This window comes from Anolis sagrei, chromosome 4 (genome assembly GCF_037176765.1).
Source record: "Anolis sagrei isolate rAnoSag1 chromosome 4, rAnoSag1.mat, whole genome shotgun sequence".
Taxonomy (NCBI): Eukaryota; Metazoa; Chordata; class Lepidosauria; order Squamata; family Dactyloidae; genus Anolis; species Anolis sagrei.
In genome coordinates this window covers 102108631-102129411 of record NC_090024.1, presented here as the reverse complement: position 1 = coordinate 102129411, position 20781 = coordinate 102108631, and the positions used below count along the sequence as shown (strand labels likewise).

Sequence of the window (20781 nt, the reverse complement as noted above, 5' to 3'; positions counted from 1 at the left end):
AGGAGCCATCCAGACAGGCCCTAAAACACATGCCCTCCTGTTTCTTCAAGTGGGGTGTCCTGATGATGCCCCACATAAAAATGACTGATTCAGCACAAAGCAGGAAAACTCTGCGTTGTGCCAAGATTATTTGTTAGTGGAAAATAAGTGGGTCTTCTTGAAAGACCCACATCTTTCTTGCTGTGGGCAAAGTCTGGACTGCCCCCTCAGAAGTCCTGGGACTTCTGAGGGGGTCATGAAACACAGCACTCTCACATTTTCCAAACTGAATCATGCCAGAAAATGTGAGAGGGCTCTAACCCCCTCCCCAAAACCCCTTAAAATGGGGGGGGGGGAGTAAAATAACTTAGTCAGCCACCATGAAACTGCTGCTAGTCCTCTGGTAGTATTTAGGAATGACACACTAGGAGAAGGGGGGAGGAGGGGAAAATTGCTCCTGCCCCCCTTCTCTTGGTGTGTCATTCCCATGTTCATGGCAGCTGGGTAACTTATTTTACTTCCCCCCCCCTCCCATTTTAAGGGATTTCATGAGTGGGTGGGGAGTGTCACCCTGTCCTCCCAGAAGGTTCTGGGAGGAACCTTCTGGACACCTTTCTGGGGAGTGTGTGGACTTCAATGGGAGTGCAATTGCGTTTTTAAAACACGATTGCACTCGCATTAAAGTGCTGTGTGGAACCACCCACAGAGAACACCAGGGGAGTTCAGAAGGAGCAGCAGGGAGGACACCTCCATTTGCAGCATCTATCACTTGAGGTGATCGCTTCACTTTGCCTAATGGTAGGGCTGGCCTTGATTCTGAATATATTAGGAGTGAAACACTAAATTTAGGAATTGTTTACTGTAAAGTAAACCAAAAATATAACTTACAAAGTATGACATGCAAAGGGGACTTAGAGGGAATCAGTTTGAGAATACATTAAGTGGAGACACAAAGGGGTTTAAGGAAAAGACAAAAAAGAGTTACTAGCTGAACAGCAGAATGGAGATTTGACATCCCCAGCTGTTTTAAGCAGATCAGAAGGAAAAAAGAAATCTGTTGCAGAACCTACTTTGAAAGCACAAAGGATTTACCCATCTTAAAAATACCTGCTGTATATACTATTCTAAACTATTTCCCAACTCGGAATTCCAATATATCATACAAGAATATCGAACCTACATGAAGCAAACATTCATCCTTTTGTGAAACTCTCCCTTTATTGTTAATATGCAAATGACAATAAAAACATAAAACGTACTAATGGTAAAAAATTACAGAAAGGCAATTTTGAAAAACAAAGATATAGCATCATGATGAAACTGGAAAAAACAGCAGTAATTTTTAAAATGTCTATAGAATGAAATACATCTGTGTCTGGTTCTGAAAAGATGTAAGAGTGGGCAACAAATGAACAAAGGTTTGGATATTTTTTGTTTGTGTCACTAAGGTCCCATAATGGTTGCACTCTCTATCCATCTAGGAAATGACAAGATGACAAATACAAGCTTTAGTTTCTTTTATTTCTTGATACTAAAGCATTTTCGCCCAACATCAGCCTTTCCAATATTCTTTTTACAGGAAAAGTCTTTCTTTTCAGTTCCCTCAAATGAACCCATAAAGATCTTATTATTCCAATAACTCTTAATGGTCATGACAGTTCCTTGCCTGGGGCTTCATGCTTTTTTTCCAAGAAAGGACACTTGAGGTAACCATGCATCTGTAGCTATGGCCACAACTCCAACAGATGTTCCATGAACTTCTTTCTCATTCTCTGATTGAGCTTTTTTTAGAGATTCTGCTATACTCTAGCTGCAATTCTTCCTCCTTGTTTGCACTTCTGCTCTCTCTGTCCCTCCTCCTCTATATCATGACATCTTTCTGATCTCTTACTAGTTTCTCATATCACCAGCTTTCTTCCTTGCTTTTGCTCATTCTATGCATCTTTTACACTTTTCTCCTTTCTTCTACTACTTTCTTCTTTTCCTCCAGGTTTTTTTTGGGGGGGGGGGTGATGACTCTGGATACTTACTATAACTACCTACACTTTGCTACCTACTCTTTGTTAGCCCACTGATACTTGGCACCTACACCTAGCATATCTTGGAGGAACTGCTTGAAATGGTCCCAAAAGGATGACTAAGGCAGGAAATTGCAATGCCAAAACCCAGTGGCCAATACCACAAAATAATATCCAGCTCAACTTTGATAGTAGAGGCATCTACAGAAAGGCTTCCAAAGATGCTGTTGGTATACATCGAATTCATGCTTACCAGCTTAGAAAGATTCATATCTCTCAAGACCCTCATGACTATGGTAGATTCTGTGTCTTCGGGATTTGATCTTTTGGCTGCTCCCAAGGTCCTCAATACTGACAATATGTTCCTCAAGCCAAAGTCATAATGTACCTAGAAACAGAACAAAAGATTTTAGGCTAACACAAATTGAATGAGCTTTCACCAACAACAAATAAAGTCCTACTAATCTTTTCAAGAAAAGGTCTGGTTTAGAGTTCTATTGAATTGAATGGTTCACTGTTTGTAATAACCCTGTGTTGAGTTGAGGCTGGAGTATATCAGGAAAAATTGAACCTATAAATATAACCCTTCTTAGACAGAAATGAACAGATGTTATATGGGAATTGTGACCAAAACAGTGGTAACTCTGTGTTTAGTCATTGAAATAAGTGACATGATTTGCAATAGCAATATTTGAAATAAATACAGACAAATACGTCTTACATTACCACTATGTATGCATATGTTGCCAGAATTTGTAAGTTATACAGCATTTCTTTAAGTGATAACAGGATCAGTGTCTCAGGAATAACCACAAGTTCACTGTTTGTAGTAACCCTGTGTTGAGTTGATGAGGGTTGGAGGTTGGTGTATGAAGATATAAAAGAGAGAGTTTGTACATACTGTAAATACTGTATTAGTATTTGTACTGTTACTGAAAATTAAGAAAGAAAGGCCTTCTGGTTTGTATCTGTGTGTTGTTCTTGTTCTTGAGGAGACCATTTCACTGTAAGAAGGTATTTGGCTCCATAATAGGAGTGAAGAGTCCCTTCCGCTATACAACAGGGAATTCCTTGCTGATTTGAACCCCTGACATGTATGTATTTAACATCCCACCTTTCTCTCATTTTGTGACTTAGATGTCTTACATTTAAAAAAGTATATAATTAAAACAATATGTGGTTAAAATTGAAAATCAATTAAACAATTTTATTAAAATATTTGAACAATTTAAAATACATATTAGAACATAAAAGTAGCAACCTTGTGTTCCTTACGTTTAGCTAAATGACACAATTATAGCATGGGGATGTGGTCTAAAAATGTGTGTGTGCCACAAATATAAGACTTTAGAATTATTTCTGTTGGAAATTTTTAAGAGAGAGGAAATTTAGTTTTTGGTGTTCTTTCGATAAAATGCATCTATATCTATGAAAGCTGGTGGCTTCCATTTCAATGCGACAGATTTTAAAGGAGGTACCCAATCCATTCATTTATAGGTTTGGTACCTTGGAGAATATTTTTAAAGTTTGAATGAAAATCCTGAGTGAAGTCAGACATAAGAGCCAGCAGAGACAACAGTTTCTATATTGTATTATGAATGTTCCATTCCTTGTATTTTGGGATGAAATGAGAGCATTACTGAACTCCTGAAAATGTTTCTAGCACTACCAACATGTAACATCATGATCTACACTGCTATTAATAGCATTTAAGGAGGATGCTAATTGTTCCATCTTTTGGTGGGCTAATGTTTTTCAATCAATATAAGCATCTGTACCTGTTTAGACAATTGCTCTTCGCAAAGTTTGTATAGGGTAAAGAACTTCCTTGCAAGGACAATGTTATCAATGAAACCACAGCTAGCCAGTTTGACACGGATGATGATCTGCCGATCAGGAACCATCATTGCCACAGAACGGAAGTTGATCTTCAGGTTTTCAGGCAGCTCTTGACGGCCTGCATATCCAGGGTTCTGATTTAACAGATAATTACCAGTTTTGGTCATATCACACTCTTTTGCATAACAGGAAAATATCAAACAATTCCCCCTTCAATTAATGTTTTTGGCAGCCTCCATCCCCTCCAAAGCTCTCCAGAAAGAGAAGATTTATACAATATGCTTTGCTTTTTTGGAGCCAATTTCATCACGTTTTGTGGTTTACATTTGGGGCTCACTGAAGTGCATTAAGGGGCTTATTTTGGACTTTCCCCCAACTTTGCTTAATGCACTTTAAAGGCTCTAATCCACACTGCAGTGTGCTTTCATAATGTTGCATATCTGCTGTAGTTTGAAGTTAAAACTGGATTATACAGTCAGTGCTCCCAATTGTTCCTGCAGGCTCATGTTCTCCTGCCTTGTGAGTACCACTTCATGTAGCCTGCTTGAAATGAGAGCAGTGCAATGATTGTCCTCAGGCTACACAAGGACCTGCTGAAAGTCTTCTGAACAAATGAAATCACAATTTATTTGTTCAGGATTTTACTCCACCATCTACTTGTAAATGACAATTTGTTAAATGTGAATTAGTGAAATGAGTTCAAATTAAAAATTGGACCACTGAAAATATACCTGCAGTTTTTTGCTTTTCTGAAACCTAGATATTCTAATAATGTACAGGTCTCCTGGTGGAGAGAAAAAGCGGGGTATAAATAAACATTAAAATAATAATAATAATAATAATAATAATAATAATAATAATAATCCAATGCTTCATCATATTTTCAATAGAAGTGCCAACGTTTTTACAAATGCCGATGGTGTCTAGGCACTTTATGATCCAGCTGTGTGGGAGTGAGTCAAAGGCTTTTTTGTAGTCAATCCACGTCATGTGAAAATTATTTTTTTGGCTTTTGCAGTTTTACCAGGTGACTGTCGCATTGAGGAAAAACAACAGGAAAAATTCAGCCGTTATCAGGACATCAAAATTGAACTGCAAAGGCTCTGGCATAAACCAGTACAGGTGGTCCCAGTGATCATTGGCACACTGGGTACTGTGACAAAAGATCTCTGTCAGCATTTGAAAACAATAACATTGACAAATCATGATCTGTCAACTGCAAAAGGCCACCTTACTTGGATCTGCACGCATCATTTGAAAATACATCACACAGTCCTAGACGCTTGGGAAGTGTTCAACTTATGATTTTGTGATATGAAATCCAGCATATAGATCTTGTTTGCTGTGACATATTGTGATGTCAGTAAAATAATAATAATAATAATAATAATAATAATAATAATAATACAATCTCTACGTGTTTTATCTGTCTGAGTTGGCTGCTAATGACAACACAATCCAATGTAGTATAAAATTTTCTTCTCTCAATTTATTTATTTATTATCTATCCCACCTTCCATCGCCACATGGACCCAAGGTGTCTTACAGTCAGAATACAAACATTAAAATTCTTCAATCAGGAGAACAAAATAGATAAAACCACGATAAAACAATAATCAATAAAATCCCACATTTCAGTTAAAAACCATCCACATATATTCCACCTCCATCCAGATCATAAAATCCCCAACTCCTGCAATGGCTCAATTAAAGGCCTTGCTAAATAAGAAAGTTAATGCCAGGCCAAAGAGTCTTACATATATTTCATGAATCAAGTCACAAAAACTGCAGATGCTATAGATCCACTGAAATGAAATTTTCCTTCCAATCATTCTTGGTGCACATACCATTGTCAAAAAAAGCCCAAATTCAGGATTCATTTCCACATTATCGCCATCAGTAAAAATGAAACTCTTCTTCCTCTCCTTCTTACAGGTCAGTATGATTGCAATCTGCTGCGCAGCAACAGACAATACTGGTAAATCTATGCGATTAAACTCATCAAAGCATCCCCATGATCCAGACTGAGCAAGACCTTCAATCAGGGTAGAAAAAAGTTTGGATTAAATGGGGCCGACTGTGCCTTTTTTGCACAATAAGCTATCAAAGACACCAGGAATCGTGCTTTCAAGAATCAAAAAGTTCACTTAAAGCCTAATGAAGGCAGACTCAACATTGACACAACTTCAGGTTCTTAAAGAAATTCGTATCTGATAAAATCAGCTTTAACATAGAAGTGGGCATGTTTAGAGGATGTGAACACCAATTTGCTGCCTCTAGAAACCTCTAAGGACTGCACAGATTGCCCAAAATGCCCCCCCCCCTCCCAAAGCATCAGTTCACTTGATTTTGAGAAACCGGTTTTTTGTAATGTTAACTGGAATAGGGGGAATGAGAGATGTAGCCAAAAAAGTATATTGCCTCTGGAGCTTCCCAAGATAGAAATTTGACTCTGTTTTGCCAGATAAAAAAGAGTGATTTGGAGACATTGAGGCTACACAGACATTGAGACATTGAGGCTACACAGAGCCCCATTTTTGCTTCCTCCAGTCTCTCAGGGCCCTCCCACACAGCCTTTAAAACCCAGAATGTCAAGACAGAAAATCCCACAATACCTGCTTTGAACTGAGTTATCTGAGTCCACACTAGCCATATATTCCAGTTCGAAGCAGATAATGTGGGATTTTATCCAGCTCTGTGGAAGGGGCCTCTGGCTCCATCTAAGCTGATCATTTAGGATGGTATGAGGATAGATCAGCCCTTCGGTGGCCACAAAATGCACATGGGCTGATACAGATTAAGACAGGGAAAGCTGCTTAATGTGGCTCTACCCTAAATTAATATAATTCAGAGGAAAACCTCAATCCTACACTAAGATTCAGGTACTCCCAAAGAAACTTGAAGCTGGTTCATATACAGAAGCAGCTGTAGGCATCCCAACTGCCATCCCATACTCCCTGGGTGGCCCAGTGACATGGGGTGGCTGTCACCTCACGCCCCTTGCCTCCATGTCACCCAACCTACCTTATTCTATTTTCTTCTTCTGTTTTCCATGTCTCATGACTCATGAAGAAGGGGGGAAAGAGGGGTTTCCCCCTCCACACACACTTTTCCCATCCTCCTTTCAAGTCACAAGACATGACGTGGACCCCCATGTCACCCAACCCACCTTATCCAGTAGTCTTCTTCTTCTGCCTACCATTCCTTGTGACTCACCAAGAAGAGGGGAAAGAGGGGCTTCCCCCTCCACAAACACTTTTCCCATCCTCCTTTGCAAGACACAAGAAATGAAAGGAGGAAGGCGAAGCTCCCAGCATAAAGTAGGTAATTCTGTCACTGCCATAGCCAGCAGTGGTGGCAAATCTGTCCTGGGGTGCTGAACTGGTACTCCACCATGGTGGTGACTCAGGGCGGCCCTGCAGAACAGCCCTCAGGAAAAACAGGAGGATTTGATTCTTGGCAACTCCATGATCACATAGTATCACCTGCAGTCAGGCCCGTAGCCAGGATTTTGTTTCGGGGGGGCTGAGTTTGGTTCGGGGGGGCTGAGTCTGAGTGAAAGAGGGTCTACCCTAGCATGGTGATCAGATCATGATATGAATAAACATAACAGTTTGAATAATGTACCAGTAAGGCCTTCTCGTGGACCACCATGAGAATTTCGGGGGGGGGGCTGAAGCCCCCCAAGCCCCCCCCCCCCCGGCTACATGCCTGCCTGCAGTTATTTATTACTGAATCTAACTGTTTCTAATTTACCACATTATGGCTTGCAACTTTTATGCAACAAGATTGCTAGCAACCATTAACCTAGAAGCAATTCAATCAAAGATATCTGAAAACAGGAACATTCTAAAAGCCACATCCATAAACTATTGAGAGCTAGAATAATGCATGTTAATAACAAATAATACAATTTAATAAAAGAAAAGTTGTGAAAATTCAGCATTGTACATTAGCAGCTAAGAAGCCATGCACAGACAGTTTGGGACAATACATTTCTTTGAGTTTTGCACTGTGTATTGATTGATTTATAGTCAGCCCTCCACATTTGCTAAGACTAAGTGCTTGGGATACTCACAAATTTAAAAACTACAAATAAAAAATTGTGTGTGCACATGTTTATATAAGAGAACATCTCTTTGGGAATCTCAGCGTAACTATGGAATTGCACTGCGGCTTCCTTGGGACGATGAAGCCCAAAACAAGGTTTAAACAATAATAGGAAGCAATTTCTCATTTTTTTCATACAAAACAAAGGTTAAGACACACTTTGATACATCTTGACTTCAAATCAAATACTCAGTTTTATAAGATTGTTGCTTCTATAACCAAAGGCATTCTGACCTTTAAAAATTCTTCCCAGTCCTCGAAAATCCATCTGATCAGAACAATTGAAGACCACAACATATTTTCCAAGGCATCTTCCCATGTCCTTTGTTGTTTCTGTTTTTCCAGTTCCTGCAGGCCCAGCTGGTGCTCCCCCCATGCTCATCCCTAAGGCTTGAGCTAAAGTAATATAGCACCTATAAAGAAACAGATAGACAAATCAATTTCTCACTAAACACCAGCCTCAAACATCAATGATGTGAAATGAATAGCAGAACTACTAAAGGATGGGGAAAGAATTCTTAGGTGTGCACATTAAATGCAGAAGCTAAGACAATAATAATAATAATAATAATAATAATAATAATAATAATAATAATAATAATAATTTTTAAAAAAACTTTATTTGTACCCTACCATCATCTCCTGTAGGGTCTCAAGATGGCTCACAAAGTACTCAATGGTGCAAACACACAAAATACAAAAAGTACAAAGACGACAACAACAAAGCAGCAATAACCAACATAAACATCACATAACCTCCTCATTAAAATAAATAAAAATAATAGGTAAGGAGTAGCAATTTGAACAAAAATTATTTTAGGTAAACACAGGTAGTCATGACCATCCACCCTCTGGTCACTGCAGAATTGTGCCAACATGCTACAAGCATAGTATTGAGGCTTATATGTTTTGATGTTTTGGTTTGTTCCCTGGTTTCTTTGTGATCAGCCACATACTATTTAACAGTCAGCCACATTCATTTTTAAGTATCATCTTTATCAAAATATGAGTTAATTAACCTATAATTAAATGATAATATTCTTCAAACTCTTTAAAGGCTGTTACTAATAAAGTGATCTCTACAAATCGCATCTTAAAAATATATATAATTTTAGACTTCTGATGTAAAGTATGTTGATTAATAATAATGCTCTTCAGTATGACTTTTTTTCTAAAACTTTATTTTGTACAATTCTGTAAAATATCAAGGAATTTTAATCTTGATGGTTGTCCATGTGTTGTGTGAGGCATTCCACTTTCATTTGATGGGCTATTTATGTTTTTATATACATCCTTTTTTAAATTTACATTTAACTAATTTTTATGGCAACAAGAATGATTGACAACTGGAAAATAGAGGGAGAAAATGTGGAGGCCATGACAGACTTTGTATTTCTAGGTGCAAATATTACTGCAGATGCAGACTGTGGCCAGGAAATCAGAAGACGCTTACTTCTTGGGAGGAAAGCAATGTCCAATCTCGATAAAATAGTAAAGAGTAGAGACATCACACTGGCAACAAAGATCTGCATAGTCAAAGCCATGTAGTAACCTGTAGTAACCTACGGATGTGAGAGCTGGACCTTAGGGAAGGCTGAGCGAAGGAAGATTGATGCTTTTGAACTGTGGTGTTGGAGGAAAGTTCTGAGAGTGCCTTGGACTGTGAGAAGATCCAACCAGTCCATCCTCCAGGAAATAAAGCCCGACTGCTCACTGGAGGGAAGGATACTAGAGACAAAGCTGAAGTACTTTGGCCACATCATGAGGAGACAGCAAAGCCTAGAGAAGACAATTATGCTGGGGAAAGTGAAAGGTAAAAGGAAGAGGGGCCGACCAAGGGCAAGATGGATGGATGGCATCCTTGAAGTGACTGGACTGACCTTGAAGGAGCTGGGGGTGGTGACAGCCGACAGGGAGCTCTGGTGTGGGCTGGTCCATGAGGTCACAAAGAGTCGGAGACGACTGAACGAATGAACAACAACAATTTTTCATAACAAAATCACCCGTATTGAACACCTATCACCCATTTCTCTGACCACATATTTTCTCTATTCTGTTATCTTTAACCATGCATACAATTTTCTTAATTTCTGTACAGAAATACAGAAAACGTCAGTATGATTTGACATTTAAATATTTTTGCAGCCAACTGATCATAATTTATTTATTATCAGATAAACATAATAAACATCTGCTTTGTCTTTAATTATTGTCATAACCAAAATAGGCCCACGAACCAATGGAAACTTGGTAAGTAAGACTTTTATAAGTTCAATTGAGTCAGTAGATCTACTCTGACAAACAATAACAAAGAGATTTCAGCCTTCATTTTTAGTGCGTAGCCTTGAGCAAATTAAGTTCTTTGTATTTTCCACAACAGTTATTATGCAAGTTTAACAATAAAGCTTTTCACAATTGATGTTGGGTTTTTTTTAATTATCCTTGCAAAGCACTTGGAAAATGCTATAGATTGGCAGATGCACCCAATTCAATTGTTTTATTCATTAAGAACAGCCACCTGGACAACTGATGCAGAATCTGTAGCAGTTTTGAATATCTTCAGCCTTGTTTTACAGCATTATAAATCAAAATTACATCCAACAATTCTGCAGCTTTACTATCTGAAATTACCTCAGATAATTTTTATTAAGTGAAGAGGACTGCAGAGAGAAAAACCCAATACTACAACATGTGAAGCAGTCATGGTGTACCATAGGGAACTATAGATGATCTGCTGCTCAATCTAGGATGGATCCACATAGTAGACATTTGGAGCCTGCTGTCCAATTCCTCCCTTCCCTACTTTTAAGTTCATAGAGAAGCTGCAAAGAATCCTGAAGACAACAATAGTAACTTAGAATCCCAGAAAATACTTTTTTTCAGTGTCTTAGAAGTTCTCCCATGCTGGGGTATAGGGGATTGCCCCTTTCTGTTTTGATTTCCACCCTTCCACTCCATTAAACAAACCTGAAAAAAGACTCCCTCATGAAAAGCTGGAGAATTATATTGGCATACAGAGAATGTAATCCTTCAATCAGGATGAATGACATCAATTATTTCTTACCTGTCTGTGAGAGGTGTAATAACAAGCCTGTCTGTACAGCCCAAAAACTCATTTTGATATGTGAAGGTCACATCTGTGATGTTAATCATCATTTTGTCGGCATCTTCACTGAAATAAAATCTGCATTGTTTCAGCCATTCAAAATCTGTAGGACTCTTGATATGCATACGGCACTAAGGACAAGAAATCAAGCTTACATCAAAAGCTATGCCAGTAAATAAATGGGTGTACATTCAATTAATCATTTGGAAGAGCAATTTGTAAAAACACAGACAATTCTGGAGACCCAAAATATATTTGTTTTTAGGTGCTATGGAAGGTAAGGGCAACATGAAATCAAAACCTTAGGATTAAGTGGTGTTTGAGATATGTTTCCTGTGAATCAAACTGAGTACAGTATGTTTTTCAAATTTAAAAGAGTAAGGGCCTTTCCAGACAGGCCCTATATTCCAGGATCTAATCCCTGATTCTGCTTTAAACTGGATTATATGAATCCCCACTTCCAGATAATCTGGGATAAACAGAAAACTTGGGATCAGATCCTGGGATATAGGACCTGTCTGGAAGGGCCCTAAATTGCCTGTTGCCTTGAACTAGGGGATGATTATGAAAAATGACTATTACCGTAAATGCAAAGAAGACATCTATGAACAGCAGCAAAAAACCAAATTTCTTTAAAAATGAGATAAACTTGGTTTACATATTATTGATTACAGATGTAACAGATGTAACAGATGTAACAATTTTTCTCATATTTCAAAGGACAAGTTGGTGTTCTTTTTAAATAAATTTGTTTGCAAATTGTTCACCAAAAATCCTCAAACAATTAGAAAATTAGCCAAAATTCTTGAAATTTTGCTCAGTGGTAAAGAAAAATGTGACATTTTCCTTCTCCCATGCAAGAATTACATAGTCACAAATTCAGATCTTTATTACAGAGGTGTCCTGATTTGCAAGATGTTTGTTTGGAGATGGCGTTGCTTCTGAAACGATTCTATTTAATATTCAAGAGAGAGAAAAATCAGCACAGATGAATGTTTCCCCCATATTTGTGTTAATAATGTAAGTATAATTTAATGGGTAACACAGAAGATTTTTGTTATTCATTTAAGCCACTATTACTACACACACCCCTCCCCTAAAGGTCCTATGATCAAGAAAAGAAAAGTGGGGGTGCACTGTACTGAGACAAGACTACAAAATCTTAGTCTCAAAAGCATTAGTCTCAGCATAACCTGAGGCAGACACAGAAGAACAATGAAAATATTGCCAGGACTGGTCACCCACATTAGGCCCTAAGTCAGTGTTTCTCTACCTGGGGGTCAGGACCCCTGGGTGGGTTGCGAGGGAGTATGAGAGGGGTCGTCAAAGACCACCAGAAAACATAGTATTTTCTGTTGGTCCTGGGGGATCTGTGTGGGGAGTCTGGCCGAATTCTATCATTGGTAGGGTTCAGAATACTCCTTGATTGTAGGTGAACTATAAATCTCAGCAACTACAACTCCCAAATGAAAAAATTAATCCCCCACCCCCATCCACCAGTATTCAAATGTGGGCATTTCAGGTATTTGTGCCAAATTTGGTCCAGTGAATAAAAATACATCCTGCATATCAGGTATTTACATTACGATTCATAACAGTAGCAAAATTACTGTCATGAAGTAGCAACAAAAATAATGTTATGGTTGAGGGGCACCACAACATGAGGAACTGTATTAAGGGGTCACTGCATTAGCAAGGTTGATAAACACTGCCCTAAGTGATTATATTTAGTGAAGACATACAAATATGCACGGCGCCTTAAACACGCTTCTACCTTTTGTATTTGTTATTAATAATAAATAAGAAGACAATTTACCAGGTCATCAAATATGTCCCGTTGGTGCACATGAATTGTGATCAGTGTCTCATATTTAATGCGCTCTATTGGACTCAGATCTTTTGTTGTCATGTCTATCAAAGTATTGAGAAGATCCAGGAAAAACTGGTTTGTTTTGGGCATTATCTTCTTATCATATTTTGCATTTGTCAATGCTTCTTCAGCATCTCGTGTCCAGATCATTTGAATCCCCAGCAAGCCAACCTTGAAAAACATTTTAAAAATAAAAATTCACAGCATTCAGTATCTTTCAAAAGCCCAATGTTCTTATCCTTTTATATAACTTACTATGTTTTAAAGGCAATTTTATTTGCGGTCATTAAGTATCCATGGTTGTGAATGAGTCGTTTATCACTCGAGGTGGGCAAATCACAATTACAGCAGGACAAAAGCATAATCACATGACATCACTCCTTTCCCACCACTCTCCCAGTGGGAAACAGCTTGGAAAGAATTTCTCTTGCAAACAAAAATAGTCCATTTACGAGCTCCTTTAGTAAAGGAAATGCCTTTCAACAGTCCCCCATTGCGAGGGCAGCAGGAAAGGAGTGATGTCATATGATAGATCCAAGGCACTGTTGTCCTGCAGTAATTGTGATTTGCTTGCCTTGTGTGATAAACTGCTGAGCACAGATTGCAGGATTGCTTTCTCCTAACTCTAGCTCCCAACTCCAATGCATCATGCACACATACAGAGCCCACTACCTAATTTGAAGACCCTTATTTCTCCCTTTCTGGATTGCATTAATTTGAAAAGAATACTTAGAAATAGAAGACTTCATCTGATAGCCCTTTAGCTGACTATTATACGCACCTCTGTCCATTTGGCACCAAAGTTAACCATGGTTAATAAAAGCCATTTATTATGGTTAATCAACATTTAAAGCTGATCTCTCCAACTTTAAGTAACAGCAATTTCAGCTCACATTATAAACCATGATTCAATACTAGCAATAGGAGTTATTTTCAAAATCACTATTTGAAGTACCTCCTCCACCTACATGACATTTTTCTAATTATTATTTATTTATTTACAGTTTTTATATTCCGCCCTTCACACCCCGCAGGGGACTCAGGGCGGATTACAGTATATACATATATGGCAAACATTCAATGCCAGTTTGACAGACAACTAATACAGACAATACAATACACAGAGGCTATTTAACTTTTTTTCTGGCCGCCAGGAGAGCTGCTGCTTTCATCGTCCATCAACGACACCGATGAAGTTCTTCCGCATTCCACATTCCCCGGAGTTTTCTTTATGACCTCATAAATTAGTTAATTTAGCCTCCCACACAAGGTGGTACCTTATTTTCCTACTTGACAGATGCAACTGTCTTTCGGGTTGCAAAGGTCGACAACAGGCTACACAATGGCTGGACACCCACTCCAGCCCGGGCTGGCTTCGAACTCATGACCTTTTGGTCAGAGTGATCTTAATGCAGCTGACACTGAGCCAGCTGCGCCACAATCCCGGTGCAAAATCAGTTTTGTCTATTCTTGATTTATATATATTTTTTTAAATCTTAATGTGGGTAAAAATGATGCATTTAATATCACATGGAATTATGAAGAATGAACTATTGTATATGCATCTTATTGTGGCAGCTGGCAACCTATGAATGAAAAAAAGTACTGGCAGGTGAACAAAACCTAAAAGATACATACGTTTATCCCACAAGTGTGATACACATATGATGGAGAATTAATGTTTCATAACAACCCAATATTGAAGTAAGAGCTACGGTAAAACAACAGCTCCTCAATAAGAGACCATTATTGGTAAGACCTGCTGGCAAAACTATTAGTATGTATATGAATAAGTACTGGGTTTGTTTATTTTTGTTTTGTTCTTTTTTTTTTTTTTTGCATCAAAACATATTTTGCAAAATTGGGGTGATAATCATCTCTCTTCTTTGAAGAAAGAAAGAAAAGAAACTTGCCTGCGCAGGGAAAGAGGAAAGAAATTCTATTAGCTGAAAGTCTGATTCCTGAATGCTTGCAGCTGCCTGTCGAATCACAAGATGTAATGAAGCTTGAGACTCCTTCAAAAGGGAATTGAGCCAAACCTCCACATTTCCTTCTGCCATTACAGGCTTTTCCAATTCGATTGTCTCACCTTCCCGAGAGGAAATGGAAAGAATCCGATCATAGATCTGTAATTCAATGTGAATCAGAGTGATTTTTTTTTTTACCAAAGTATTCAAATGTTTGTTTTCACATTATTTTAAACTACCCAACAAGTGAATATTTTAGCCCTACTCAAGCATTCTAGACTACTAGAAGGCTTGTCTCCACTTTAAATAACCCATATTCAAGCTGAATGAACCACTGGTTGTCTCCAGAATGCACAGAGTATTTGGTGAGTATTGTGGGTTATCAGCTTGCTTGTTTTTTTTATATATACTTTAAGCTTTCTCTTCTTTTTGGAGAAGTTGGGAGATATTCCAGAATTTGCTGGAAACTCCAGAATATCCTGTGGCTTCAAGGTAGTCACCAATGCAGTGGATTGCACCTGGGTCGACACTGCTGCCACTCCTAATCAACCACAGAGCTCATTCCAAGCTCCTATGACCTCTTCACTCTGGGCACTGGAAACACCATGCATCGTGGTGAATCCTGCAACCACTATTGGGAGTCATGGGGAACCCATTACCCCACGCCCCACATCGCCTGACTTACCGGCTGGGTGATCCCACAGAAGGAAACATTGACCTTCTGGCTTTCCCCCACTGATCCAAGGCAACATGGAAAACCTGGATGTTCTTCTTTGCCACCCCTTAAGCCCAGAGCCCCACTGGAAGTAGTAAAGTGTTATGTAATGAAAGCAAGTGGGCTCTGTGCTTAAAGGGGTGGTGAAGAGGAGCATGCCAATGATTATTCCCCCAAATGATGAGGTTGCTAGTCATTGGAAGCACTTCTACTGATATGAGATCAGGGCATCTGCACAACCATCAAGGAGAGTGAGATGACTCCACACTTACTGGTGGTCATTTTGGCACCCCTCTCTAATATCAGCAGGACTGTGGGTGGCTAGAATTGTTGGCAGTGACACAATGAAGGTGAAATGCAGGCTACCTCAATGAGTGAATGTGATCCAAAGTTGCGTAGATCACGGCTTAAACCTTTTCCACTTGCAACCTCTTTCAGCCCAAGAAATATTTACATGGCCTCAGTAGATGGGAATATAAATAAGTATACAAATTCAACATTTATTTATAAGAAATCAGTGTTTTCAAGGCTTGCTAAAGTGGCTGATTTTCCATTTCATGAAAAAATGTGATTCCAACAGTGAGCTAAGTGGTCCCCATTTGGGGTCAGGACCCATACAGTAAACTATAGTAGGGCTTTTTCTGCTCTTCAGACTCATGGTTCCCTTTGACCCATTCAATTTTTACACAATCCCCAGCACATAAAGAACCTGCATGTGGGAGAGAAGGGAAGGCAGGGAGACATGCGAACATAAGAAAGAGAGAAGGGAAGGTGACTCCAACATACAATTAAATCGACCCCACAGTTAAGAAACTGTGGTGTAGACAATGGCCATAGATTCACCATGAATGTGCTAAATCTGGGGCTGCTCCATGGCAGATTTACATCAAGCTACAAAACAGAAAAGTCTACAACATAAAATCATAATACAAAAGTATACAAATTGCAAAAATCATATTACTGATTTAGCCTCTATACTTCATCCATGATCCAGAACCCTAATTTTTGAATACTGAGAATCCTGGAGAGGCCCTGTGCATAGTAAGGCTATCCAGAATGAATGGGGCGAGAGGGGTATGAGAGAGAGAGAGAGAGAGAGAGAGAGAGTTGAAGAAGTGGTATTACAACACCTTCCCCTTTCATCACATAATTACTTCTACTGTCTTAGGATGCCTGAGCAGTACTACATATTTCCATTCATCACTAAGAGCCCTTCCACACAGGCCTATGTCCCAGAATATTAAGACAGAAAATCCCACAATATCTACTTTGAACTGGGTTATCTGAGTCCACACACAGATAATCTGCCTTGATATTCTGGGCTGTGTGGAATGGCCCTAAGATGTACATTTAATACAGAATCTAACTTTCTGATCTTTTGTACATAGGAAATTGCCAGGTTCTCAGAACCTTGGACAACTTTTGATCCCCTTATAAGACTGGTGTTAAAATCACACAAACCTTTTCATGGAATTTCACAGATTTGATGTTATCAAAAACATTTAGCAAGTGAGCCTGGATTGTGTGAGAATCTGAAGCTTGGCCCAGGATTTCCAGAAGAGCAGGGTCTGATACAAAAAAGAAACGGGGAAACGAAAGGCGCTTTTTCTCCAAATACCTGGAATTAAACAACAAAAGACCCTCAAGAAATGGAGTGATCTTGGAAAAGATCGCGTTTGTAAATTGAGCTTCATGCTATCCTGTAACTGATCAAATAAGCTGAGAATTCCCACATGTGAATGTTCCATTAGTCATAGAGGTTGAGCCAAATCCGGTTCCCTGGGATTAAAATGGTCTGATGATATTGTCTAGCATTGCAAGCCATTTTTTGCATAAACTGATGAAGGTCTCAGACATACATAATTTAAATGAGAAGTTAGCAAGCAAAAGCTAAAGCCATAACTAGATAGACTACTAAAAAAGGCAGAAGTAATCTTATTCCAATAACTGCCTTCAGTGTCATTCAATTTTGAATATTTTGGAATTGACATTTTTAACATAAATATTCTGATAACAAAATGCTAGGGGTTCTAGATCTCAAAAGTATCCTAGGCTTCCAAATACGAACATGATTGGCTCTGCACTACTCAAGGATTTCTCTGTTGGTAGCCTCACCCTGTCAGAGACTTTTGACAAATTTCCAGTTGATCCAACAAATGTGGAAGAAGCTGTCCCATTGTTTCATCTCCAACACAGCACTGGACCACATTTGGTATTTCATGGGCTCTGGTCATGATCTTCACCCATGATTTATCGATATTAGAGAAACGCTTGGCTTCCTGTTTAAAGATACAAATGAAGATGATATCTCCTATGAAATCTTTCCAATCCAACAGGCCTTTATTGACATATATAACAAGACAGTATAAAATACAGTATATATTACAAAAAGGAAACTTCACATTTGCTACACGTTCAGTTTACAGACTTCATTCAGGATCCTTGCCACTGAAAGGCAACGTTTAAAATCTTGGCAGTTTAAAAGCATAATTATTTTGTCTGGGTCAGTATAGTTTTTCAAATAATCTATAACTTGTGGTAGTAAGCTAGATCTTAGTTCCTGATAAAGTGGGTAGTGCAGAAGAATATGCGGGATGGAATCCAGCTGTCTTGTGCTAAGGACAAAGTTTCTTATCGCTCGGTAGACCGTTGAGTCTTCCTCTATGGAGCGTAGATGGCATAATATTAGGTCTAGCCAGTATATAGGCTCTCCTGTATGAGGAGTTAGTGAGCACTGCAATATAAAACAATGGCATAATATTAAGTCTAGCCAGCATGTAGGCTCTCCTGTATGATGGGTTAGTGAGCACTGCAATATAAATCGATGGGTTTCCTGTATGAATGGGATTGTCATCAGGGCCATAGCCCGGGGGGGGGGGGGGCTTAAGGGTTCTACCCCCCCCCCCAACCTGGTTTACTCATGAATTTTAACTGGTTAACCAATTTATGAGTAAACCAGGTTTCTTTTTTAACCTGACACATTTCAGAGCAGCGTTGAACTTTTAACCCCCTCCCCAAATCTGGTTACGGCCCTGACTGCTATGTTCAGTGAACAGGATTTATTGGTCAAGCTCAGCAGTTGTTTATAATCCCTTCCTAGCAAGCTCTTTTTAATGAGGGTAAAGATCTCAGTGAAAGTTAGCATATTCAAGAAGTCGCTATCATAGCCCAAATCCCGGATCTTTGCTAGGACTGTTGTGCACCATTTTGAGTGGTGGAGTTCACTCAAGGTGAATTGGGTCAAAGAATTACTGGGGCTTTGACCCAACTCACCTTTGATAGTGAATATATAGCCAAAATTTTATGTTTAGTCAGATAGTAGCCTCTATAGAGTATTGGCCAGATTCTAGACATAGAACTGCATACGGGATGCAGTTTAAGACACCAATTAATTTGTGGAGGAATTTTGAGTGAAAAGATCTAATGCAGTGGTTCTCAACCTGGGGTCCCCAGGTGTTTTTGGCCTACAACTCCCAGAAATCCCAGCTACTTTACCAGCTGTTAGGATTTCTGGGAGTTGTAGGCCAAAAACATCTGGGGACCCCAGGTTGAGAACCACTGATCTAATGGCACTATTATTAGGGGATAACCAAATGGGAGCTCCATAGAGTAGTTTTGCTATTGCCTTTGCTTGAAAAACTTGCAGAGTTGGGGGATATATTGGTTGCCCCTGGAGTGGAAAAATCTCCTGATGACACTGTTGCTAGATTGGGCCCGGGACAGTATGTATTTTAAATTAGTGGACCATGACAGGTTGTTACTGAACCAAAGTCCTAGGTATTTGAAATTTTTTACTTGCGTGCTTGGTGAAGAGGACGACATCCCAGGTATAGAAGGAATGCACTGAGTTCTCCAGTCTTCGGTCCTGGGTATACGATAGCTGCGCTCCCCTGCTAGAATCTCTCCTATGAAATCTATACTCATTATATCAGTATTTTTGGAATTTCCTATGCTATTCTTTAATGTAAGCATGTGGCCTTTGCCTACATATTTATATATTTGTTACATTGTGAGTGCCAACCATTTCTGAGGTACAGGTTGCCTAAACATCTTGTCAAATTCTACAGGATCAAGTAAAATCTCCTACCTTTGGAAGCTGTTTGGCAATGTCTCCACCTACAAAGACAGCCTCTAAGTATATCCACAAATTCTGTACTGTCATCCAGTTCTCAATGATGTCAGTTGTGTTGGACAGGTACTGTACCCACTTCTGAATCTGAGCCTTGAAAGGTGTGTTGTATCTGAAATAATATATTTAGCCAAGATATTTAAACAGTCACATAAACATATAAGTAGAAGGCAGCAAGAGGTTTTCTATATTACCTGTTACTCATCAGGGACCCTAAAACCATCAAGCTGTCTTCCATGCTTGCAATTGTCTCAGAAGTGCTGTCTCCCCTCAAGAGCAACTCCCCGCGGGCTTTAAAATTAGCAAAAGTAAATGTTTTGTTGTCCCACTCGGCAATCACTTGTTTCAGCTTCTGTTCAATGTCCTTCTCCTTCACTGCACTGATGCAGATATCCTACCAAATCAAAACCAAAATTAAGATAGAGAACCTGAAACTTCCTGCCTAATACCTGGAATATTCTCTAATGTAACAATTAATTTCTTAAGAGCAGAAGCAAATCCCTTAAGATGGCCATAAGGCCATTTCCAACTATGGGGAAGCAAATGCATGATTACTGCTTAGGGATACAATATTGCATTTAAATCAATGGCTCTCAACCTGTGAGTCCCCAGGTGTTTTGGCCTACAACTCCCAGAAATCCCAGCCAGTTTACTAGCTGTTAGGATTTCTGGGAGTTGAAGGCCAAAACATCAATAATGAGTTGATGCTATTGTTGAAAGATCTTACCTCTGCCATTACCCATTGCTAATGTAATTTAATCTTTGTTTAAATTTATTTATTTATTTTATTTCATTCACTTATACCCCGCCCTTCTCACCCCGAGGGGGACTCAGGGCGGCTTACAGGGAGGGCACAATTAGATGCCCAATCACACAACAAGTAATCCAAAAAATATAACAATTCAGCAGTTAGATTAAAACATCGATACATCATAAAAACATAATACCTAAAACCATCTCATGTCAGAGTCCATATATCAGAGTCCATACATCCGTTCTACTCCGATTGTCCTTGTCTGTCACCAGGTCCTTGAGTTAGTTGTCAGAG

At 39.1% G+C, this 20781-nt stretch overlaps 1 protein-coding gene across 1 annotated transcript in view; it reads right to left on the bottom strand.

Moving 5' to 3' along the window:
* DNAH5 (dynein axonemal heavy chain 5) overlaps positions 1 to 20781 on the bottom strand; it is a 209979-nt gene that overhangs the window by 106355 nt on the left and 82843 nt on the right. Inside the window, exons 29-39 of the mRNA XM_067467539.1 lie at positions 19928 to 20127; positions 19692 to 19845; positions 17720 to 17883; positions 17066 to 17222; positions 14836 to 15048; positions 12869 to 13093; positions 11011 to 11183; positions 8181 to 8359; positions 5684 to 5871; positions 3776 to 3970; positions 2251 to 2385 (exon numbers count right to left, since the gene is read on the bottom strand). Coding sequence (XP_067323640.1) covers positions 2251 to 2385; positions 3776 to 3970; positions 5684 to 5871; positions 8181 to 8359; positions 11011 to 11183; positions 12869 to 13093; positions 14836 to 15048; positions 17066 to 17222; positions 17720 to 17883; positions 19692 to 19845; positions 19928 to 20127 — 1983 coding nt within the window. The remainder of the gene's footprint in view (positions 1 to 2250; positions 2386 to 3775; positions 3971 to 5683; positions 5872 to 8180; positions 8360 to 11010; positions 11184 to 12868; positions 13094 to 14835; positions 15049 to 17065; positions 17223 to 17719; positions 17884 to 19691; positions 19846 to 19927; positions 20128 to 20781) is intronic.